General features: G+C 53.5%; 1 protein-coding gene across 1 annotated transcript; it reads left to right on the top strand.

The window, feature by feature from the left end:
• Positions 1–1,091: 1,091 nt before the first annotated feature.
• On the top strand, positions 1,092–19,415 carry KCNA3 (potassium voltage-gated channel subfamily A member 3). The gene is made up of 2 exons (XM_068995847.1): positions 1,092–4,370; positions 13,355–19,415. Exon 1 carries the CDS (start codon positions 1,092–1,094, stop codon positions 2,847–2,849), a length of 1,758 nt encoding a protein of 585 aa, XP_068851948.1. The 3' UTR covers positions 2,850–4,370; positions 13,355–19,415.
• Positions 19,416–24,712: the final 5,297 nt, after the last annotated feature.

Here is a 24,712-nt window from a genome sequence, read left to right as displayed (position 1 = left end):
TTTCAACCCAACCCATTCCATTACTTTTCCCAAGCTGGGAGCTCCCTGAATTGCCTAAACCCCCCTTGGCACGTGGCTGGGGATTAAAGTGCTTCTGCTGTTGGAGGGAGTTGGAAAAATGGGGATCTGGGGCAGAGCTGGGGGTGCAGAGATCAGAGGTTGTCCCTGATGCACATCTCTGGGCATGGGGTGTTTTCCAGGGCTGGGCTCCTGCAGAGGAGGTTTTCGCCTGAAAATGTTGCTTTTACTCCCAATTGAACTATTTGCTTAAGAAGATCAATTGAAGGGAGAAATAAAGAAAAAGAAATTGAAGGGGTTTTCATGATGGAAAGTCTGAAATGCAGGTTTGGGTTCAGCCTGAAACCGCCTTGGTAGAGGGCTGGCTCAGCTTCGCTTCTGGGTTTATTTGGGGAGGGGGAAGCACACGGACACACGCAGACACAGACACACACGTGTGCACACACACCCATGCACACGCTCTCCTAGACAGAGAAAAACAATCCCCAGCCTAACCCAGACGCTGATTCAAAACAACTGTTGGTTCTGGCCACGCTGTCGGCTTCCCACTGCCCGCAGCCTCCCACCGCGTGAAACCGTGACTGAAAACCAACCGGCAAACCCCAAAATTCAGAGTCAAAATTGCATTTCACCTGGGGAAGGGCAGAACAACTCTTTCTAGGCAGAGGTTCTGCCAGGAAAAAAACCCTCTCCCTGCTTGCAGCCCGCTGAGCAGCAAAGGATGCTCCCGGGAGGAGACTGAAGCCCCTCGGCGCTGGCTGGGGGATGGATGGGGGTCCCCCAGGTAGGGGCAGGGGAGGGGGTGCCCGCAGCTGGCGGGGGGCTGCGGGCAGGGCCGGGGGGCTGGTGGGTGTCTCCGAGAGCGGTGACTGAGTGAGGCGGTGCCAGGGCTGGGGGCGGATTTTTTGAGAAGAGCCTCAGCTCTTCAGAGCAGCGGCAGCCGCTGGAGGAGTTGGGCGGCTGTTGCTCCCTCTCCGCCCGGAGGAGGAGGAAGAGGAGGAAGAAGAGGCTTCGGCTGCCGCCTCTCCGATCCTCCCTCCCTCCCCCCCCCTCCCCTTCCGCCCCACACCTTTATGGACGAGCGCCGGAGCTTGCTCTACTCTCCGGCCGCCTCCTCCGCCGGCCGGCAGCCGCGGGGCGGCTCGAGCAGCAGCCACCACAACCTGGGCTACACCGAGCAGCCGCCCCCCGCCGCCCCCCAGCCGGCGCCCGAGCAGCAGGAGGAAGAGGGCGAAGAAGGGGAGGAAGGCAGCATGACCGTGGTGGGAGGCGGCGGCGGCGGCGGCGACCCTTTGCTGGAGGAGCCCCAGCATCCCCCTGCGCTGCTCGGGGGGGACCGCTACGATCAGCCCCCGGCGCCGGCCGTGCCCGCCGGGCAGCCCGCGGGCGCGGGGGAGCACGAGTGCTGCGAGCGCGTGGTGATCAACATCTCGGGGCTGCGCTTCGAGACCCAGCTCAAGACCCTGGCACAGTTCCCCGAGACGCTGCTGGGGGACCCCCGGAAGAGGATGCGCTACTTCGACCCCCTGCGCAATGAGTATTTCTTCGACCGTAACCGGCCCAGCTTCGACGCCATCCTCTACTACTACCAGTCGGGCGGGCGCATCCGGCGTCCCGTCAACGTCCCCATCGACATCTTCTCCGAGGAGATCCGCTTCTACCAGCTGGGGGAGGAGGCCATGGAGAAGTTTCGGGAGGACGAGGGTTTCATTCGGGAGGAGCAGCGGCCGCTTCCCGAGAAGGAGTTTCAGCGCCAGGTGTGGCTCCTCTTTGAGTACCCCGAGAGCTCTGGGCCGGCCCGAGGCATTGCCATTGTCTCTGTCCTGGTCATCCTTATCTCTATCGTCATCTTCTGTCTGGAGACCCTGCCTGAATTCAGGGATGACCATGACTATGAGGGAACTGGAGGGACCTTTGGGACAGGCAGTGGCCCTCTCCCACCTGATGCCTTCACCAACTCCTCATCCTCGGCTGTTTCCATGGTGTCATCCTTCACCGACCCTTTCTTTGTGGTGGAGACTTTGTGCATCATCTGGTTCTCCTTTGAGCTGCTGGTCCGTTTCTTTGCCTGCCCCAGCAAGGCCACCTTCTCCAAGAACATCATGAACATCATTGACATTGTGGCCATCATCCCCTACTTCATCACGCTGGGCACGGAGCTGGCTGAGCGGCAAGGCAATGGCCAGCAAGCCATGTCCTTGGCTATCCTCAGAGTCATCCGCCTCGTCAGGGTCTTCCGCATCTTCAAGCTCTCCCGGCACTCCAAGGGGCTGCAGATCCTGGGGCAGACCCTCAAGGCCAGCATGCGGGAGCTGGGCTTGCTCATCTTCTTCCTCTTCATCGGCGTCATCCTCTTCTCCAGCGCCGTTTACTTCGCGGAAGCCGATGACCCCAGCTCGGGGTTCAGTAGCATCCCCGATGCCTTCTGGTGGGCCGTGGTGACCATGACCACCGTGGGCTATGGGGACATGCACCCCATCACCATTGGGGGCAAGATTGTGGGGTCTCTGTGCGCCATCGCGGGGGTGCTGACCATCGCTCTGCCCGTGCCCGTCATCGTCTCCAATTTCAACTATTTCTACCACCGGGAGACGGAAGGTGAGGAACAAGCCCAGTACATGCACGTCGGGAGCTGCCAGCACCTCTCGTCCAGCGAGGAGATGAAGAAGGCTCGCAGCAATTCCACCCTCAGCAAGTCCGAGTACATGGTGATTGAGGAAGGGGCGATCAACCACAGTGCATTCAAACAGGCTGCCTTTAAAGCAGGCAACTGCACAACCACAAACAATCCCAACTGTGTGAACATCAAAAAGATCTTTACGGATGTTTAAAACAAACCCAAACCAAACGAACAGCAGCAAAATCTGAGGATGCGGTGAAACAATACCAATGACAATACCAATAATAATGCAAAGTGACTGTGTGTCGGTGTTGTGTGGAACATGCACCATCGTCGGTCTGTGTGTGCCCTCGTTTTTATACCTTTATTTTTTTAGATCCTTCCTTTCTAAAGATCCAAAAGTAAAAGGATTTAAAATTCTCCGAGGAAGAGGACAGCCAAAGGGTAAAGAGAAGGAAGATGAAGACAAACCACACTCACTGTCAGAACAGGTGTTTGTTCTGCAACGTGTTGCAGGGCTGCTTTGCTTTTTGGGCTTTTGGGGAACCTCTTGCTTTGCTCCCGAATTTCCCCCTCTTTCCCTAAAGGCAGCTTGTAGCCGATCTCCCTTCCATCACGTAAGATCACTTGTTGGATTAACAAACCCGGATTGGGTGGAGGAAGGAGGAAAACATGAGGCAGAGTGTACTGGGAGGGGGCTGGGAGGAAATAACCATTTAATTCTGCAGAGAGTCTCTGTTACCACATCGTTAAATGATGCTTAATATTGAAACATGTGATGTGCCATTACGGGCACATCCCAGATTCCCTTTTTCTCCCCATTAGATCATTCATGAAATTCTAATCTGGTCAGAGACCGAGTGCAATCAATGCTGATTTAAATAGAAAAAAACTCCCTAAGCCCTCGTTTTCTATCCTGAATTCCCTTCCCCTGTAACCTGATGGAATTATTTCCTCCAATGTCAAGTTTGTGGCCGTGCAGCAGGGATGTGTGCGGGGGGAGGGAGGGGAGAGGCAGACTGGAATGGTTTTGGGAGCCGCTGGCTCAGGGAGCGATGTCGGCGTGGAGCAGGATCCGCAACGGGCTCCTGGCCATGGCTGGGAGCCTCCAGCCCACCCAGCCAGAGACAAAGGGATATTTCCTCCTCTTTTTGCAAAGCCTTTGGAAGAGATGCAGCCGCTTATCAGCAGAAGATTAAAGTGGCGAACACGCCTTCCAGCGGAAGTCACTAATTCCGACCGGAGTGATGCAGTTGCCATGGTGACGATGGTTTCCTGGGAAACCCCCAAAGGTTGTCATGGCATCCCTTCTCCCATCCCCCTTGGTCCTTGCTCTTCCCGCAAAAAAACCTTTCCAGATGGTTCCAGCTCCTCCATCCCACAAGACATCGTGGCTCGGCACCCCCTTCCTGGTCCCTGCCCCGCTGCTCCTCCCATGTGCCCAACAAAGCATCCACAGGCAATAAGCACCCCCGGATCCACCTGTCCCTCACCTTGGCACTAAAATCCGGGGATGGAGGTTCATCCTGCTCCACTGAGAACGACCCCAAACCCGGGGGAACTGGTGCCGATCAGCTGCCAGGAAGCTTGGCTGGGGAGCCTCGGCAGCTTTGTGAAACAAGGGGGACAATAAAAAACAGGATTGAAAAATAACCAAAAATCCCGCCGGGAAAAATCACCGGCTTCATCTTCACGTGTGCGCCAGGGACCATGGGACATCTGACAGGATCAGGTGAGCTTTGCACGGAGGAGAGTTCAATGGAGCCATAAAGTAATGTTGGTTTTTTTTGGACAAACCCCATGCTTTTCACTGCTTACTTTTATTCTCCAGCTTATCCTGCCGCTCTCGGGTATTTTTATACACGTTAGATAAAGTGGGATCACATCCTGTAGCTCCTCTGATTGTATTTGCTTTTTAGTACTGTGGGAGGAAGAAAACCCTGCTGCTTCTGTGCAGCTGGATTGCTTCACTTCTGTGCTAAAAAGGTGATTTCCGTGGTTTAGTGCTCCCATCCAGCCCCTGCCATCGGTGAAGGCCAAAGGCAGCTTGGCCTCAAGAGCTTTGACTCCAGCTCTGCTCAATTTTGCTGGATTTTGGGTTAAGAAAAGCCAAATTCCTCCGAGGTAGCACACGGAACAGGGATGCTGTTAAATACCTACAGCAAAGAGAGATTTGGCCCCAGCCTGTGCAAGTCACACCTTTCCCAAGGCTGTGGAGAGGGGGCTTGTCCTGAGAGATGCCAGCCGTGCCAAAATTGGAGTTTAGCTGGGATTTTTCCCAGACTCAGAAGGATCTGGATGGTTTGTAGCACTCTCCCTTAGCCACAGTCAATAAACCCAAGAAAAACAACAGAGCCCCTCCTTGGCTGCTGGGGTGGGATGGTTTTATAGGAGCTACCAGGGGTTTCATCAGCTGAGGGTCCAAGAGATGATCTTTATCAGGGAGATGCTCTGGAACATCATGGGAAGGTACCAACCTGAGATCCCTTGTCCAGGGTAACTGGGATTCCTTGTCTGGGATAACTGGGAACATCCCAGTGTGTCTTTTCCCTAGGCTGCTAGTGGGCTAAAATGTCATTTCTGCCTATGAGCTCTCACTTTTTATTGCTATTCTCTTTTATTGTTATTAAATTTTATTGTTGTTAAAGCTTTCCCACACACCTATTCCTAAAAGGAAGGTTTGAGTTTAAGAGCAGTGGAAACATCTCAGTCAGGAGAGTTGCAGATGAGTTCTGGGTTGGTGTTTTCCCCGTGGCAGCTGCACAGGGTACGGAAACCACATGTTCTCCTGGAAATGGCACAGAACAATTTTCAGTTTCTCTGTCATCTTAAATAAGCAGAGACCTTGCAGGTTGTTGGTTTGTTTTCCTGACTCCTCCCTGCCTGGTTTTGTAGGAGCAGAGTAATTTCAAAGGGATTTTACAAAGGATGCTTTATGGGAGAGGTGACAAGAAAACCACTTCATCCACTGGGGTAAAAGGCAGCTTTGCTCTGGTAGAATCCCAGAATGGTTTGGGTGGGAAGACCTTAAGGACGATCCAGTGCCACCCCTGCCGTGGGCAGGGACACCTTCCACTGTCCCAGGCTGCTCCAGGCCCTGTCCAACCTGGCCTTGGACACTTCCAGGGATCCAGGGGCAGCCACAGCTTCTCTGGGCACCCTGTGCCAGGACCTCCCCACCCTCACAGGGGAGGATTTCTTCCATATATCTGACCTAAATTTTCCCTTTTTGATGTTCAAAAAAATACTTTTCAGTACTGAGCGTTATCACTGAAAAACACAAATTCCCTGCTGCTCTGTCTTTTAGATACCCCTCAAAAATTGAAAGTGGAAAACTGGCAATATCCTTTGGATGTTCTGCCCTGTTTCTCTGCATCTTCCCTCTCTGCTGTCTCATGGGTACCATTCAGTGAGAGAAACTGAGCCACCTGAGCCACCTGCTCTCGAGGAAGGTGTCCCATGGCTGGGAGCTGGAACTGGATGATCTTTAAGATCCGCTCCAACCCAAACCGTTCAATGACTCTGATAAATACCTTCTGTTCCGTGGTCTGACGGCTTCTCTGGAACTGGCTGCTGCACGTGTTGTGCCAGGAATTGGAGAGATCCCTGAAACGCCGGGCTCTCCCCAGCCAGCTGTTACTTAAGTGGCTCTGCTCTCCTGCCGTGTGCCCCATTAGGACACGGCAGTGTCTCAGCAGCCACTGGGGAGTTACAGAGGAGCCTTGGACTCGCCTGTCCCTAATGTGCTTAGAGGGGCAGCATTAGGGGATTAGCATTAGTGGAGCTGCTGTCTGCGAGGCAAAGGGCTTGCCTAGACTCGGCTTATTCCATTAAACGGAGGAAAGGGCATTACCTCCAGCTCCTGCCTGACGGCTCCCAGTACCCCCAGAGCGAGCACAGGGTCCCCGCAGCGCTTGGCAATCCCCGTGTGGTCTCCACGTCCTCCCTGCCCCCCCCCCCGCCCCCGTCCCTTGTCCTTCGTCCCTGTCACCTGAGAGACACAGGGACACTGAAGGATGGCAGCAAGGATGGAAGAGGCAGCTCCCACCCCAGGGATGCAGCCCTGGGAGGCTGGAGCTGCCTCCACGGATGCCCTCAGTTTATCGCAGAAAGCTTTGGGTTGAAAAGAGCCTTAAAGAGCATCTTGTTCCAGCCTCCACCCAGGGGCACTGGGTGCCGTAGAGCCTTGTACCTCCTGTTTTCGGCTTCACAGCCCCCTATCAGGTTCCCTTTCCCTCTGCCTGTATTTTGGGACCTGTCCCCCTGTTTCAGCCCTCGGTGCCGCCTTGAAACACGTCCTTGGTGCTGGGGGTGCAGGGACACGCAGCGGCCGCAACCCTGGCCCCTCCACTCGGTACTTTGACACCGTCACCTTTTTCTCCTGCTCCTTTGCCCTCTTTTTTGTGTGTTTTCAGGCCTGAACTCCTTCAAAAGGTTCTGTTGTTCTCCAGCACAATAGATGCCCTTCGGGTGCTTGGGGTGGCCTGAGCGGAGCAGTATCCATCCCACCCCACGTGTGGACACAGACAAGGGCTGGAGATATCTCTTTCCTCCAGGAGGGTTAAATTTCTTCCCAGGCAATTGTTCCTGTTCTATCCCTTGACAAAAGGAGCCGTTTTTGGTTTTAATCCCCAGTTTATGGGCAATTAAGCAGCGGCAAAGGGCAGACAAGTGCTTTCCCCGGCAGAGTGGAAGGAGCCAGCCAGGGTCATTGCTCCAAAGGGGTCTCTCCTGCAGGGATGTAGCACAAGGAGAGGGTGTTTGGCCGTGGTTGGTGTGTACGGGGAGCGTTGTGTGTAAAATCCGTTTAATTGTGTAGTTTGGAGCCCTCTCCTGCCAAGCTTTTAAAATATGCATATCTTGGTGCGGGCACACGGAGGCTCCACCGCCGCCGGGTGGAAGCAGGGCTTGGTTTTCCCTATTTTTAAACGCTTTAACAAACGATCTCTGGGTAGGCTGCAAATCTGGCAGTGCAAACAGGCAGGCAGGGTTTAACTGCGACTTATTTTGCCCTCCAGTCTCAGTTCTGTGTGTGCCTGGAAGGAGAGCTCAATGCTCCGGCATCCTCGTGCAAGGGCAGTCGTATGGGAGCAGGGAAATAGGGGATTTCTGGAGGTTGTATGACCTTTGTCATAGATGATCGTTGAGGTCCCTTCCAATCCAAAGCATTTGATGATTCGGTGGTTACAGGGGGCTGTGGGCAGGGCCATATCCAAGGAACTGTCTCACTCCTCTGGAGCCGGCGCTGCTCCCCTGCACCGTCCCCGCTGTGGGTCCCACCCGCAGCAGGAATGGGGCTCTCGGCTCGGCTTTGGGAGTGCTGTACAGCTGCAGGATGTGTTAAGGACGGGATGTTGCTGCCTTTCCCCGTTTCCCTGGGTGCTGCTTGCATGGCTGAGGTCCAGGCAATCCCGGTGGGTGCAGGGTGGCATCAGCCCTCTGCCCGTGCCAGAGGTGGGAGTTGGGCGCGGAGCACGGAGGGATGGAGCCATGTGCTTCTTTTCCTTGGAAACAGTCCTGGGGCTGTGGCCGTCACCACTTTGACGAGGACGTTTGGGGGATATTTTGGGTGCCCTGAGGTGCTTTGTCCCATCTGGGAATCACTTGTCCAGCCGTGGAGGCTGCTTGATCCATTTCAAGGGTGGTGAAGACTTAGGTCAGACTGGCACCAGGAGGAGGGTCCAGCCCCAGCCGTGCCTTAGGGAAGAGCCAGCCCCTGGCAGGGACACATTCGCTGCCGGGGGATCCCTGCAGAACAGCCCCAGCCCCATCTCCCAGTCCCTCCCAGCTCTTGCTCCAGCCAAAGCTCTCCCAGCTCTGCTGTGCTTGAGCGTGGGATCCAACCGAGAGCTTTCACTCCCGTGCTTGGCTCCCCGAACAGGCCAGTGAGTGACGGTGTCCCTGTCCCAGGGATGTTTGTCCCCCCGATGGCCGCGTGTTGGCTGCTCCGCGCTGGGAAGGCGTCGGGGCTCCTGCTCTTTGTCACTCAGGGAATCCCAGTTTTTGCTCCTGAGAAGCACCCTGTGTGTGGAAGAGGGATATGTGCGGAGTCCCACACCACCCTCACAGCCGGAGCCCTTTTATCCCCGTTTCTGGCAAAACTCAGCCACAAACACAAGCCCCGTGAGCCTCTCTGTGCTTTTCCTCCCGGGATTCAGGTGCTGCTCTGACACCCGCGGGGTTCAGGGTCCGTCTGTGTCTCATCACCGCTCAGAGCCTGAATTTTCCGTGCTGAGGATGCTCGGCAGCCGGGCAGGGAAACCTCCCCGCATGAACCTCCCCGCAGGGCACCGTCACTTTTCTCCTCCTTATAAACCAAGACATGCTCAAATAAATTAGAACATGTCTCCCATCTCCTTCAGCTTCTCGCTGGAGTCAGGAGGAGCCGGGATGCTCCCTGATCACTGCTCTTCCCTGCTCAGAGCGGGAGCAGCCGTTCCCTGCTGGCTCTGCACACTCATTGCGAGACCCCCGGCTCAGCCGCGCCGACGGCAGCAGGCGCTGCTGGGTTTGTTTGGGAATGATTCATTTCCTTGAGACTCGTAATTCCGATGCTTTTCTGAGCGTGTTGAAGCTCTCTTGCTTTGCTCCAGTGGTTGCACTTCATTTTTAGCATCTCTGAACACCCTGGCTGGGCGGGCTGGGGTTGGATGTGTGGCTTGGGAGAGAAGATGAGCCCGTGGCCCCCTCCACTCGCCCCACCAAGGCTGCAAAGTGCAGTCAGGTTTATTTTGAGGCTGACCAGCACCAGCTGCTTTGCTTTGCTTCCCCCAAAGCACCACCATGCATAGAAAAGGAAAATCCTTTAGGGTTTTATCGTGGTCTGCTCTGCTTCGGTGGAAGCACCGAAGGCTCGGCCGTGGCAGCGGGATCGGGGCGGCTGCGGCAGGGTCTGTGCTTGGGGTGGAGCTAAAGGTTGGGATGGGGGATGGATGGGATGAACACACACTTTGCAAAGTGTTTCCTGCATTTGCAGAGAGCTGAGCTTGCCCTCGGGCTTGGTGCAAGGATGGAGCGGCGTGCAGAGTGGGTGGGGCGTGATGCTGAGCCATCCAGGGAGTTTGGGTTGGAAATCCAGGGAAATGTGTCCTTGCTCCCAGACCTGGGGGGTGCGAGCGCTCTGGGGTTTGCTCCCTGGCTTTGGGCAGGTTGGCTCCTCCGTGCCTCAGTTTCCCCTTCTGTACACGGCACTGAGCAGCCTCGGGAAGCGTTTGCAATGAAACTCCGTGGAAGGAAGGGGCAGTTTTGAAACGCAGAGCAAGAAGCGAGGACTCCTCCAAAGGTTTTATGGGATTCAGCTTTCTTGAAGCTGGACAAGCCTACAGACCCTGTCCTGGGTACCCCAATAATCCCAGTTAGTTCCCTTGGCTGGAGGGAAGCCTGAGTTTTCACACAGCTTCCCAAGCTGCCAGCTCTGCCTTCGGCTCCCCATCAATATCCTCCTTTCCTGTGATTTCTTCACTCTGCATCTTCCCTTTTCCATCCTTCCAGCCCATTTCTCCTGAAATCTCTGTGCACTCAGGGTTGAGAACCCTCTTCTCCCTCCTTGCTGGTCTCTGCTTGGAGCTGCCACTGTGTCTCCTGTGCAATTTAACCTCACGCTGTTGCAGCAGGTCAGAAACCAGACACAAGAAATTTGGGCTTAAAATGGCCCTGGCTGCTGGGAGTTTGAGTTTGCAGGAGGGATGAGGAAGGAGTCGCTGTGAACTGGATGTGGCACTGCAGGTTTGAGGGGTTCTCCACCTCTGCCCGTGCCTCGGTGGGTGCAGGGGCTTGAATGATATTCCACACTTTAAACCCCTTGGAATTAAGGCAGGAAATCTTCTTTGTGCAGCATCAGAAACAAGCCTGGGCTGTTCTGTCCTGGGGCTGGAAATTTTCAGGGATCTTTCTCCCGTCCTGGTTGGAAGATGCTCTAAAAAACCCCAGGGAGCCCGAGGAGGAGCGAGTGGGGAACACGCCCTGGGTCCAGCTGGGTTTCACTTGGGAGATCTCCTGGGAATTTGGCTTTATTGGTTTTCTTAACCCAACAGCCACACAATTCCCTTGAGGAGAGCTTTACACAACACCTTTATCAGCCAAGCGTGGCACTCAGTCAGAGATATCAGTTAATTTGATAAGATCTGTTTTCCCTAACGCTGCATTGATTGGCATCAATTAAATCTTCCTCTTTAATTCTGTCTGAAGACTTCCAGCCATTCCAGCAGTGTTTCAGATCAGTGACAGATGGCCAGACCCGTTGTTTTTGTAGGTCACTTTGTTTGTCCCTTAAGAAACTGTCCCAAACAGGAGCTGTTTCCCAGTCCTCTGGAAGGACTCAGGAGATGCTCAGTACTTGCACTCCCAGGAGCTGCTTTGCCAGCTCTGAGTGTTTAGATAGAAGTTATTTGGCTCAGCCAATTTAAAAACATCTAATTTTTGTGGCTGCTGTTTAATATCCTCTATTTCTCTTGGGATGAGAGGATTTCCTCTCCCCACTACGATGGAAAGACATCTGGATCCCTTCAGGAGCTGGAGCAGTGATAGCTCCTGAGTGCTCCTGACTTCTCACTCCTACTGCTGCTCTCGCTGGATTCAGAGAAATGACAGCGTTGTTAGGCTGAGGAGTTGGCATTTCTTTCTTCACCAGCAAGGATACAGCTTGGAAAGGCTCCAGGTTGCCCCCCCCCCCAAAAAAAATAAAATAAATAAAAAAATAAAATAAAATAAAATAAAATAAAAAAATAAAAAATAAAGCACTGCATTATTTGCCTGGTGGCAATTAAAATCGTTATTTACCACTTCATCTGGCGAGTCCCAACTCCACCATCACCTTCTTGCCCAGCGGCATTTCCTGGGCTGAAGGTGCTGTTTGGGTCTTGCTGGTGTATTTATTTATTTACTGAGTGTGTAATGCTCCAGTGATCCTTGAGGATCCCGGCAGTTTGGAGCCCTTCCCGGCTGGCAGGTGGGAGGGGTTTAATCCTCCAGCAAGCCCAGTCTAATAAAGCAGAAAGCCCTGTCAGCTTTAAGCCCCAGAATGGTCCTGCTGGCAGTTCAGGATAAGCTGTGCTTGAGCAACTGCCTGGGCTGAGATCCTTGCTCGGAGCACTGAGCCCCTCTGGAAGCTCATTTCTCCAGTGCTGCACTGCCTCGCAAGGGGATCTTTGCTCCTGGCAGGGATTCCCATCCCTTTCCTTTCTCTGCTGGATTTTAGCATCCCTGTAGCATTATTGCTACATCCCTACATCCTCATCATCCCTGCAGATGCATTCTCAGCATCCCCAAAACATCCCCATCCCTCCATCCTCACCATCCCTGCAGCTTCATCCCTGCATCCTCATCATCCCTGCAACATCATCCCTGCCACTTCATCATAGCTGCATCTTCCTCATCCCTGCAACTACATCCCTGAATTCTCGTTATCCCTGCACCCTCATCCCTGCAACATCACCATCCCTACATCCTCATCATCCCTGCAACATCACCATCCCTACATCCTCATCATCCCTGCAACTTCATCCCTGCAACTTCATCTGCAATTTCATCATAGCTGCAACATCATTCTCCCTGCATCCTTATCATCCCTGCAACATCATCATTCCTGCATCCCCATTATCCCTGCAACGTCTTCCCTGCATCCTCATCATCCCTGCATCCTCATTATCCCTGCAACTTCATTCCCACATCCTCATTACTGTTGCAGCTTCATCCCTGCATCCCCATCATCCCTGCAACATCCTCCATCCCTACATCCTGATCCCTGCAGCATCCAGAGAGAGGGTCTCTCCCTCCTCACTGCATGGATCCCACCTGGCATATCTCCATCCTGCCTCTCCCTCTGGGGAAAACAGGCTGATTTTGGGGCTGAGCGGGGACCAGGCAGGTCCCAGTGCCTTAGGCCGGGCTCTGAGCTGTGACTGCGGCTCCACCCAACCTTTCCCTCATCACCGGCTGCTGGTGAAGCACCCGGCTCCCAGAGCCTCTTCTGGGGAGCTGGGGTGCTCCAATTGCCACGGTGGGAACTAAAGGCAGAGCACGGATTTTTTGGAAAGTGAGAGGGATAAAAACAGTTGCATTAAATTCTAGAAATTTCAGTGTCTTAAAGACAGAGCAGAGCATCTCCCTGTGTTAAAATAGGAGTCAGGCTGAGTACCTCGAGTGTAGAGCTAAGGATGCAATTCCAGCACTGCAGAGATCAGGGGATTTTGTGGGCCCTTTGCTGGACACCCCTATCCCCACATCAAAATGGGATTTGGGGTTTGTGCTCTGTGGCAGCGACTGCACAGTCCAAGCTCTGGGAGTGGGATCAGCCCTGGCTCCTCGCATCACCTGGGCTGGGTTTATAAAATCAACCAGTTGCTCAATATCTCATGAATTACATCGGGTCAGAACAAACCCAGCTTGATTAAGATAAAAACACAAGGAAAACCCACTTGGCACTAATTATTCTGGGTTTGGAACTTGCTGGTAATGTGAGATAACAGTTAATAACCAGAATATATTTAATGAATCATTTTCCTATCTTTAGCTCACTTTAGACTGTGTGGCATTCAGTCCATTAAAGAATTTTAAATAGCAAATTTTCACTTTTCATTCGTGGGAAGTGGAGATGGGAATTTCTCAGGGGGGACCAAAGTGCGACATCTCTTCCACTTTACTTGAGAAAAGAAAGAACCTGTTCCTGGTTTCCAAAGCAGCCTGTGCATAAAAGTGGTTCTTTGCTCTGCCCAACAGATCACAGAAGAAGTTTTGAAACGAAGACCTTCAGGACTGTGTTGAGAAATAAAACATCTCCAAGGAAAGGACAAACATCCCAAACATGCTGGACACGGTGACCGACGCTGCCGTGGACCCGACTGACAGAGGGCCTGTCCTCCCCAGCTAAACCCAGTTCATATTCCATATATACACATTTCTATTTATATATGGGATGTCTCCCACTTCATCTGTGTTTTCTAACAAGTGCATTATGTAGAAGGGAACATCTTTGGAGCCAGATTATCTTCAACTCATGTGCAATATAACGAGACTGAGCAAAGCCAGGAACAAGGAGGAGGAGAGGTGGAAATCGCTTGGACGTTATTTCAGTCTTTTTAAATTATTATTAAAAAAAAAAAAAAAAACAACAACCAACTCTTGAAAGATTAAGCAACCAGAAAGGAAATGTTAAGCAGAGCTGCTAAAACTCAGCCCAAGTGTTTTGCTCGGGGTGGGAGGGAGTGGGGGGAAATTCGGTTGCTGTCGCTGTTCCCTGGCGAAGGCCACGGGCTGTTCTCAGCTCTTCGGGAATCGTTCCTGTTCCATTTTTCTCACTTTCCTGGAAATGCCCTTTATAAGTAGCTCTGTGCTGTACCAAAGGCTGTGATTTACTTTAAGTCCTTATTTAAGGAAGGAACATCTCTGCTGGTGCTGAGGAAAAGGGTGTTGAACAGTTGTGCCTTGCTATCAGGATCACTCCACGAAAAACTAAGGACAAATTGAAATTCCGAGGTGGAAAAGGTCTAAAAACCAAATTCTTGGCTGACCATGCTCCTGCTTCATTCCATGAGAGCCTCTCTGCCCTTGTCTGCACTTCCACAGTACTCCAGAATTGTGGGAATATTATAGGGTTGCCTTGCTAATTCCACAATAATCGAGAATTCCATCCCTCCTTGGCCTGTTGCTGTTTCATTTTGCACACTGAGGTTCTTGCTGGCAGGTTAAGAGCTCTGGGTTGCCCATACTGGGCTGGGAAGCTCTTAAAGCTGAGCTTTCTGTAACCTCACTGCTTTTCCCGGGGCTGCATGGATCAATATTATCCTGGTGCCACGGGATAAACAGTCTGCAAAGGGATAAATGCAAATGGCAAAGGGGTTGATGGTCTCTCTTGCTTCTGACTCCCCCTTTTCCCCCTCCCCAGCCTCATCCACCTCCTCACGCTGCCTCCATCCCTGCTTGGAGATTGAAACCCTCCCAGCACAGCCTCCGTTGGAGGAGCAGAGCGAAACTCGGAACAGCGTTGGATTTAAGGGTGAAAATGATGTTGGAGGGACTCGGACGAGCACAGGAACCTCTTTGTCTGCATTGCAATAATTCCCTGGGAATGGTTTGGGAATGTTAATTTGGACTGGACAGAATCAAGTGAGCCAAAGCTTCCTCTGAAGCAGAGGCTGCTCAGGGGGAGGTAACAGGAACCGAAATCATTGTGTGCAAAACAGACCCTTGAGCTGATGCTGCTGATTGTCCTTGGTGCCCACGGACAAGCCTTGAGGTCCCCAGCACACACCTGGAAGGTGGAGCAAGGCAAAACCTGGATCCTTCCCCCAGGGGAGCTTTTACCTGCCTTTCACACAGAACATCTAAAGGAGACACACGTGGGGTCCTTCGAGGCACAGCGAGGATGAACTTAAACCAACCCCTCCCTGGAAGGAAGGCTGAGAAATGGGAAAACTCGGGAATACTCAAGGCAAAGCAGCCAACTGCACCACGTTTCTGTCTTGCAGGAGAGCTTTGAAGGTGAACAAGAACCCTGCACACAAACGTCAGCTGAAATTTGGATTGAGAAATTCCCTTAACGCTGGGAGAGGATGTGATTCTTACAAGGAATGTGTCGATTTTGGTGAGGTCTCATTTATTCTGTTTGTTTTTTGAACATGGATGAGTTCTTGGCTGGAATTCCTCCTCCTGCCATGGCAGGGGCACCACTGGTGGTGGAGACTTTGCTCATGGCAGAAGGGCTTGGGGGGCCCAAACACAGAAGTCTGACACTCTACACAGGCACAGGTTGGGCAGAATGGGCTGAGATGGTGAGAAAAGAAGCAAAAGTTGTTAAACCCAGCAGTTTTAGCCAATTTAATCAGCTGGAGAATGAAGAGCAAATACGGATCTGGCTCTCAGTGGGACATTGCTCCTCTTGCATTTATTCCCAGCATGGTAGAACCCCTGTGGTCACTGGAGCTGTGGGCAAACGCAGGAGAAAGGGCCGGTGCTGCTGGCACCTGCATCTGTCACGGCTTTAACAGCACGAGGTACAGGGGGAGATGGGGATCGGGGACCGGGATTGCTGGAAGAGCACATGGAGCAGGTCCCTGAGCCCACGGAGATGAGCAGGGGGTGCCAAGGCTCGACAGGGATGCCGGGGAAGCGCGGAGGTGAAACAACCCGCGGTGTGAAATCGATGCGGTGCGAAAGCCGCCTGCACAAATTAGAGCTAATTAGGCAGCGGCTCTCATTAACCTGGTTCGGCCGTGCCCTGCCCGGAGGCCAGCCCGTGGTGGGGGCGGGGAGAGGGAGCTTCTCCATGGGATCTTCCAGCAAATTGCTCCGCCGGCAAATCCCTGCGGCTGTGGCAGCAGCCGGGGCGCTCTGAGCGGGGCTCATTTGTGCCCCTGGCACAGCCAAGCGCCCTCCAGGCGCCCCTCCCCTGTCCCCGCACAGAGCAGCGGTGTCCCCCTGCCCGCCCCACCCCAGCGCGGAAATGAATTACTGCTCGGACCAGAAACATCTCGGAGACCTTAAACGACCCTTGTAAGGAGAGCAGGAAAAGTGCCCGGTGTTCGGGGCTGAGGCTGAGCCGTTCCCGTCGCTGGGAACTCCCAAGCGCTCGCTCTTCCCCATTGGAGGAAGCTGCCGGCAGGCCGGGGGAGATGGAGCAGGGCTTTTTTGGGACATCTCACCTCCCAAACCCCTAAGGAGCTGCAAAACACATTTGTTTGCAGCCTCCCTGCAGCGTGACAGGTTCGCAGTGTGCTCTTGAGCCTGCAGAGGAGACTGAACAAAGCTTTAGCAGCTCTGAAATCGTGAGAGACTGACCCCAAACCCACTTTTCCGCCGCGCTGATGGGTTTGGGCTGCAAACAGCCGCAGGTCCCCATGAGAGGAGGGGGGCCCAGGCTGCCCACAGAGGTAAGGGCACATTAACAGGAGGAGAATTGATTTTCTGGATTGCAGCACAGACCTGGATCTTGGGAAGCCCTGGTCCCAAAGGTGTTATATTTAGTTTCTTTTGGAACATGATCTAGTAGCCCTTAAAATGGGGGATAGAATGTATCAGTACTAAAGTGATTTTTATTTTTCACTGGTGTTACAGAGAGCTTTTTTATGGCGCGCGCGCGCGCGCGTGTGTGTGTGTGTGTGTGTGTAACATAATGATACCTCATCTGTTTCCGGTAGCCACTCGTTACAGCGTCTCTCTGTTAGGGCTCAAAACTGTATTTTGATTATTAAAGTGGTGGGAAAAACCATATCCCTTCACCCGGTGGGGTTGGTGGGTCCCACCCACCCCCCGGCCGTCTCACACCGATGATGACAATCTTGCCAAATGCCACCTCCCCTCGGTGTTGTGCGTTCTGGCGCTCCGTGCTCTTGGGTTCCTCGTGCTTGGTCGCTGAGCCAGCTGGTTGTTAATGTGCTTTTCCACGATAAATTGAGAGTTCGATAGTCTTTACCTGTCAGTCCAGTGTATTAATCCGTGTTGCCACCACTCCGAGCCCGGCCTCGTGCGTGTCACCCGTCGTGCCGGGACAGCCGTGTGCAAACGGCAGCGGCAGCGCAGGGCTGCGTTTGGCAAGGGAAGCCAAATTAAAAATGTATCCAGTCGATTAAAAAAACAAAAAAAGAGAGCGATTTAATGATGGCTGACATCAAGAGAAGATCCAAAAAATAGCGTGCTTTGATTCCCATAATCATCCCGAGGCAGGCTGCTCATCTTTATTCATAGCCCTTCAAAGCCGTGCTCCCAGACGCCGGAGCAGCTCGGAGCTGTCGTGCTCAGACGCAGCTCTTCAGACGCGGAACACGTCGGCATCTCTGCTCTGTGCCCAGCCCAGCGCCGTGCACCAACTCTTCCCCTTTTAATTTTAGGGTGCAATTAAAGTGATGAGAGCTCCGCTGTTGGCTCCGTGCTGGCGGAGAGGCAGGAAAAGCGGATCTGGGGAGCCGGGCTGGCGTGGGGTCACGTAAAGCTGCTTCTTTTAGTGACGTGTTTTAAGCTGTTTTAAGAAGGCAGCAAAATTAGAAAGCAAAAGATCTCCAAAACTGTTTCAGGGCACTAACGAAGGCTCAGGGGACGTGGCAAAGGGACAGGGTTTAACAGCAGGGCTGGAAGGGGCTGTCAGAGGCAGTGAGGGAATACTGGAAAGCTGCTCTGCCCTGCTGGATTTGGGGGAAAAGTCAGGATTTGGTGAGGCCCTGGCCCAGGTTGCCCAGAAAAGCTGTGGCTGCCCCATCCCTGGAAGTGTCCAAGGCCAGGCTGGATGGAGCTTGGAATAGCCTGGGATAGTGGAAGGTGTCCCTGCCCATGGAAACAGGATGAGCTGTCCCTTCCAACCCAAACCACTCTGGGATTCCATTAATTTGTGATTCTGTGATTCCTGCAGTCCCATCCCAGCCTCTTTCCACAGGCAAAGCCCTGCAGGATTGACATCTCAGAAACCAGCCTCGAGCACGCCGGAGGCTTCATTACCTCTCACACTTGGGTGTTTTCTGAGCCAGGTGTTCAAATGCTGTTATTGCTACTGAATCCTTTTAAAATTAAGGAGTTTCTGAGGTAGAGTTTTTCTTCCCCGAGTGTTCCCCACTCTCCTGCATTGCACAAATCCAGCTGGAAGTCTGTCTCTCAACCTGAGATTAAAGCCAAGTAGCATCTCTGAGTGAATTAAATTTCACATTCTAGTCCCCATATTTTCCACCAGCCTCTGATACAGGTAAATTATGTTTCTTTTTCCCATTTTTCCTGGTTTGTCCAAGATGATGTCATCAACGCACCTTTAAAGGGAATGGTCTGAGATGGTTCTGACTGGTGCTGTCCAGAACACATCTCTGACCGTTGCAAGGCCAGGCACTGCTGCTGGGCTTGAAATGCATCATTCCTATTCCAGAGGATGATTTCGGAGCAGGACAATTTGCCTGGCAACACACAAGTCATGGACAGAGCTGGAAGTGTGAATCAAAAGGTGTTAGGTGGAAATGTAGTCAGAAAGTGCCTGAAATAGCAGAGTTTTAATGCAAAACTCTGTTGGCTGCCACGTCCCTTGTGCTGCCGTTGGGGCACTGGAATTAGATTTGGTCATTCCAATTGCTCAGGTCTTGCAGGAAAATCCCCCTCGCTGCTGGAGGTCAGGGGTTCCGTGGCTGAATTTGGCACGTTGCAAGGAGAACAGGCTCTTAATTCATCACCTGAGACCCCAAAATGTGGCAGAAGGGAGGTGTTGCATTGACTTCCAGCACAGGAGCAGCTCACGTTTCTTAATTTCCCATCCTTTACTATGCAACTGGTTTTCACGGAATCTTCCCGGGATGGAGGCGGCTGGATATAATTTTGACTTTGCTTTCCTTCCTTCACACGTGTGCAAGTGGGTGATGCAGAAGTGTTTCCACTACTGTCTCACCTGGGACGTGCACTGGGTCTGTGAACAGGGAAATATTGGGAAATTCTGTGCATCCGACTGGAAATCTGAACTCATCCCTAAAATCCTGACTGATCAGGTGCCACAGGAGCGATGCAATTTTGGACTGGAGATGTTAAACGCAGTCTTGTTCCTCTGAGTTTATTTTAAAGTCTGGTTTTGCCACTGAGCTGTGTTGCAACTGTTTAAAACTTGTTTTTTTTGAAACGAGTCTGATGCTAAAACCAGCTGCTGCATCCCCTCGTCCTGGTGACTCCACCGTGGTGTGGGCCTCGTGTTCAGTTCCCGGTAAAAAAAGTGATTTTTTTTCGGTTGTGTGATTTTTTTACCTGACGTTGAATTTATTTTTTTAATGTTTTTTTTTTTTCTCATTAGAACTTGAAACTGTTCTTTCATATGCAAAGTTCAATAAAACGGCTGAACCGCAGCGTGTGGTGTTTGATACTGAAGTGGGTGGAGAGGAAGTGTGGGGATGGAAAGGGTGGTGTGAGGATGAGGTTTGAGGAGGGTCCTCTAATGTGAACTCGTTTCTCAGGATGAAATAATCTGAAATTTAATGCCCTTCACAGGAGTCAGAATTTCCCCTGCTAGAGAAATAAAACCCTGGGGCAAAATCTGCACGTTTCCAGCATCCCACCCAGCCACCTGGACTGAGGGAGCTCCAGGAAAACCCTTAAAATTTTGGGGGTGTGTCACAAGAAGGGAGGTCACTGACGGTGCTCGGGCACACGAACGCAGGCGGAGGGGTCTGACCCACCCGCTCCCATCAGAGCTGGAAATCCCTCAAAAGGAGCTCAGAAGCTCATTTGAGAACCTTGTTCTTGGCTTCAAACCACGTCTGTGAGCTTCACCCAAAAGTGAATGTGGCCAAAGAGTGTCAAAATTTTGGTTTAGGTTTTTGGTTGCCTTTAAAATATTGAAGTTGTTTCTCCTCTGTTGCTCAGAGAAGCTGTGACTGCCCCATCCCTGGGAGTGTCTGAGGCCAGGCTGGAGAAATCTGGGCTGGTGGAAGGTGATTTCACCCATGGCAGAGGGTGAGACAAGATGAGCTTTAAGGTCCCTTCCCACCCAAACCATTCCAGGATTCCACGGCTCGATGATTCCATGATAAAATCACTTGAGCTGTGCATACAAGTGCTGTGTCCCATGGCCAGAGGCCCCAGGCTCCTGCAAGGGGATTTTATCTCAGTGCTCACTGAGCCAGGACACCCGGACTATTATCCCAAGTGACTTGGTTATTTTCGCAAATCCCAGTTCCGGGGCTGAAATCCTGGAGGAAATTCTGCAAGAGGCTTCAGGTGCTGAGCTGGGGGCTCAGGTCTGGGAGCAGAGCAGCAGCCACGTGTGCCCACAGCCACCCCGGGAAGGGTCACACCAAAGGAATTCAGCAGCAGTGGAGAACCTCAAGTTCCTGAAGTTTACAAAACATCTTGATCCTGTTGGCCTCGGGAATTGTGACAGGGACAAAGTTCCTAGAAAAGCAGCACTGAGTGCTGGAACTGGTCTGGGTGGTTTCATCTGTCTCTGCTCTCGAGGTTTGCTGTGAGCACCAGCTCTGCTGGGGGAGGACGATCCATGGTGAGCAAAGTCAGCTCCAGCTCCAGCACTCCCAAATCCTCTCATCCAGCCGTGCTGGATGGCACCACAGCAACTCCTGGCTGGTGTGGGTGGCAGGGCAGATTTTGAGCTGGCTCAGGGCTCTCTGAGGTGGGTTTTAGCAGCTCTTGCTGCTTCGTTCTCTGCTGTGACCTCAATCTCTGTAGCAGCTCCCCGGAGGGTTGTGGAGTTTCCAGCTGCAGTTTTTGGTTGACATGTGGTTACCTGGGGGGTGCTTGAACATCCGGGAAAAGCAGGATGTGGCAAGCTCTGAGATGCAGATGGGGCACGAATGGCACCAGCCAAAACCAGGCCTGGTTAGGAAGGACAGGTCCGGCGGGTCTGGCACCATGTGGCACCGGGATTGCCTGAGGAGCCACAGGAAACACCTTCCACACCCCACTGATGAGGGGAGGGCAATGATCCCATACCCAGTCCAGGAGGAACCTTGGCTTGAGGCCCTCCCCAGCCCCTGTGGGGTTTGCAGGGTTTGCAGCCCGTCCCTGGGGTGGTCAGTGTGTGGAGAAGGTGCTGTACGAGGAGCTGCAGAGGCACAGGACGTGGTCAGTGCCAGCAGCTCCTCTGCCCCGGGCCAGGCTGTATTTGCCAGGTTCTAGAGGGAAGAGCTGATGGGCAGAGAGGCTGGTGAGGGCACGGAATCATTCCAGGGTGGAGTTTCCTGCTGCATGCCCAGAGGTTATGAAGGGTAAATGCCCCCGAGGCAGTCCCGCAGTGCTGGGTGCTCAGAGCCAGCCCTGGAGCGAGCCCTGGTGCTGCCGGGCTTTGCCACGGAGAAATTCAGCTGAAATAAGGCTCTGGAGGGACCTGGCTGTGCACAGGGTGGTTTCTGCTGCCTTTTGGCTCCTGCTGTGCTCTACCCGAGTGTGGGCATCCCCTCGGAGGGCTGGTGGCCGTGGCAGCTCCAGCAGCACATCCCTGCACAGCGACGGAGCGGCGCCGTAAATCCTTCCCCGGCTGCCTTGAGATTTCCCGCTCGGGAATTTCCCTGGGAGCCATGTCCTCCCCGCATTATGAAGAAATATCAATCCATCATCCCCTGCCCAGCACCTCAGCACCGTGCAGGATTTTAATGACCTGTGTCCTGTCCCTCTTTCCAAGCCAGAGCATCCAGATCTTCCAACCGTGACTTTCCCAGGATGTAGAGGGGCTCTTCCAGCTCGGAGTCGGGCTCCTCCAGGTATTTCCCTGCTCCTCAAACCACGCCGTGCTAAGGAACCCTTGCCTTGGATATTTTTGAGTGGATGGTGGTATCCAAAGGATCTCCCTTTGTGTTACAACCAGGCCTGGCATCCTTCTACAAGGGGTGCTGTCCGCCCCTCCGCTCTCATAGTTACCCATGGGAATGCTGAGGTTGTAACTTCCCCTGTGGAATTCTCCGTTACTTGACAGCACCTTGTCCAGGCTTTTTGTTATCATTCAATTTATTGATAGACTCTTGATTTTGTTCTCCCAGTGCTGCATTTCCAGCCCCTCACTTCACCCTGATGCCGAGGATTTGTGTGGTGCTTCTGCTCTGTCGGTATTTGGGAAGGGTGGAAGGGGCTTTGTCTCCTGCTCTGTCAGGTGTTAAGAGTCACCTCTTGGTTTATCCTGACAGCAGGAAAGGAAGTATTCCTCTGGCTTCCCAGGGCTGTGGGATCACAGAGGGTGCTGCAGGGACAGTCATTCCAAAGAGTGAAGGGGTTTTGGATGCTCCCAGGACCCTCCTGCAAACGCCAGCACTTTCTTTGTACACCAATATTCCACAGCCCCAGAGGGTTTCAGCACAAGTCAAGGGAACCCCTGGGATCTGGACCATGGATCTGAGCTGCTCTTGCCTAGCCCAAGTCACCGGCCATGGGGGTGATTCCACGACTCCCAGGGGTGCTCAGGGGTGCCTGGTGGGTGCTGGAAAAACGTGAGCTGGAAGCAGAGTGTGGGGAGGGGGAGAAGGGGAAGCCGTGGTTAAAAATAGCTATTTTTGAAAGAAAGAGATGAAAACCTCTTTGAAGAAATGAGGGGAGAGGGGGAGTGTTTCCATGGAAACGGGGAAGTCTGTCTCTTCCCAAAAGAGGGGGTGGGAGATGAAGAAATAGTAAATACAGCAGAGGAATGACGGGGAAGAGGATGCTGCCTGTCAGTGGCATTCCCCATGGATCCCGCTGGCATTCCCCATGGATTCTGGGCAGGGGGCTCTGGGTCCTGGTAGGAGCAGATGGGGCTCTGGCATTGCCTGCCCACACAGCCTTGGAAGTGTCACTTTGCATCCTCCCTGTGCCACCTGCAGCCCTGGATCTGTCACCTGCCCAGGTCACCAGAGAGAGCAGCGACCCAGAGCTGCTGGGGACACGTTCCCAGGGCAGGTCGGTGTCACCACGATGGGGCATCCCCAGCCGCTCCTGGCAGCTCAGCAGGGACAGTAAATAACGAGTGTCCTCCAAAAGCCTGGGAAATGGACATCAAATCTTGGCTTTTTTCTTCCAGGAATTTCCCACCATGGCAGAGCCGTTTCCAGGGAAGGGAATTGTGCTGGGCAGCAGAGACGTGGCGGGGCTTGGCCACAGGGTGAGGGCAGCTGGGGGCTTCTGGAGAGATTGAGGCCGGGTGGAGTGGGCTGGGCTGGGCTGGAATTTGGCACAGCTCCCAAACTGGCACCATCCACAGTTTGGCCGGGTGTGGCTCACATCTTGGCACAGCTCATGGTTTGGCACAGCTCACAGCCTGGCACAGCCAGGTTTGGCATGACCCAGGACTTTAACTAAAAGAGGTCAATTTAGATTTGATACAAGGATGAAATTCCTCTCTGTGAGGGTGGAGAGGCCCTGGAACAGGGTGCCCAGAGCAGCCATGGCTGCCCCATCCCTGGCAGTGTCCAAGGCCAGGCCGGACAGGGCTTGGAGCAGCCTGGGACAGTGGGAGGTGTCCCTGCCCGTGGCAGGGGGTGGAAGTGGATGGTCTTCAAGCTCCCTCCCCACTGAAACCATTCTGTGATTCCATGATTTGGCAGAGCTCCCCATCAGGGATGGCCATGGGGCTGGAATATCCTGTAACAGCCCCAGGCTTGGGCCAGCTCTGTGGCCATTCCACTCGGGGCCAGCTCGGTGCCACCATGCGCAGGCCGTGGGGAAGGCACTCCCAGCCTGAGCCGGTGGCTTCTCCTCCCTGCAGCAGCCCTGCGTGGGAGGAAGAGAAGAGGGAAATCATCCTCTCAAACCACTTTTCCTCCCAGCTTGTTTGCAGTCCTGCAGCTCCTGAGGAGGGATGAAAGTTTGGGGTGATGGGAACATCTCACCCCACTCCGTGGCTCAGATCTGCCCTTCAGCAGCTCTTGGCCCCCTCCCAGCACCACCAGGCACTCGGGCTGAGACCCACAGGCTCTAAAAACGGCATCTGCAGGGCTGCTCATCCCATCTGTGCCGTGAGGGAGATGTTTTCACCCTGAGCAGCACCCGCGTGGGGAGCCAGTCCCAGGGCTGATGGCTGGAGGGAGTGGTGTCCCACCAGGGCAGTGCAGAGGGGACCCTGAGGTCACCTACAGCTCACCCCAGGGGAAGGAGCTCTGTCTGCAGACACTGGTCATGTCCAGCTGAGGCTTTGGCCATTTCCAGCAGAGTCATCTCCCCTGCAGGTTTCTCCCATCTCTCCTTGCTCTTCTATTCCCTAATCTCAACAACCAGAAAGTTTCAACTTTTGGCCCAATTTCCCTGTTTCTTAGTGAGCACCAACTCCTGGAGTGAGAGAAAAGCCCCCCAGAACTGGAGGAACAGGGATGTCCCATGGGGAGATGGGCATGGGCTGCTCCAGGCCTGAGGAAGAAGAAATGAAGATGTTCATCACCTCTCCTTTGTCTTGGGGTGCCACGACCAGCGCTGGCTCAGCAAAGCAGGTGTTGAATTGGCACCATGGGTAAAGGTTTGGGCAATTTGGAGCCCTGAGGTGACCCTGTCCTCGGTCCCTTTGGAGCAGCAGGGCTGGGAGGACAGAGGGACGTGGCTGGGTCCCCTTGGGAGGAGGTGGTGGCCCAGAGCAGCCTGTGGGACACAGGGGCTCAGGTGACACCGGCAATAAGGCCCCAGGGATGCTGGGGGGGATCTGTCAGGGTGATGTCCAGG

The sequence above is a fragment of the Aphelocoma coerulescens genome, chromosome 26 (assembly GCF_041296385.1).
Source record: "Aphelocoma coerulescens isolate FSJ_1873_10779 chromosome 26, UR_Acoe_1.0, whole genome shotgun sequence".
Lineage (NCBI taxonomy): Eukaryota > Metazoa > Chordata > Aves > Passeriformes > Corvidae > Aphelocoma > Aphelocoma coerulescens.
The sequence above is the reverse complement of the archived record's forward strand: the minus strand, read 5'-3'. Positions and strand labels throughout refer to the sequence as shown.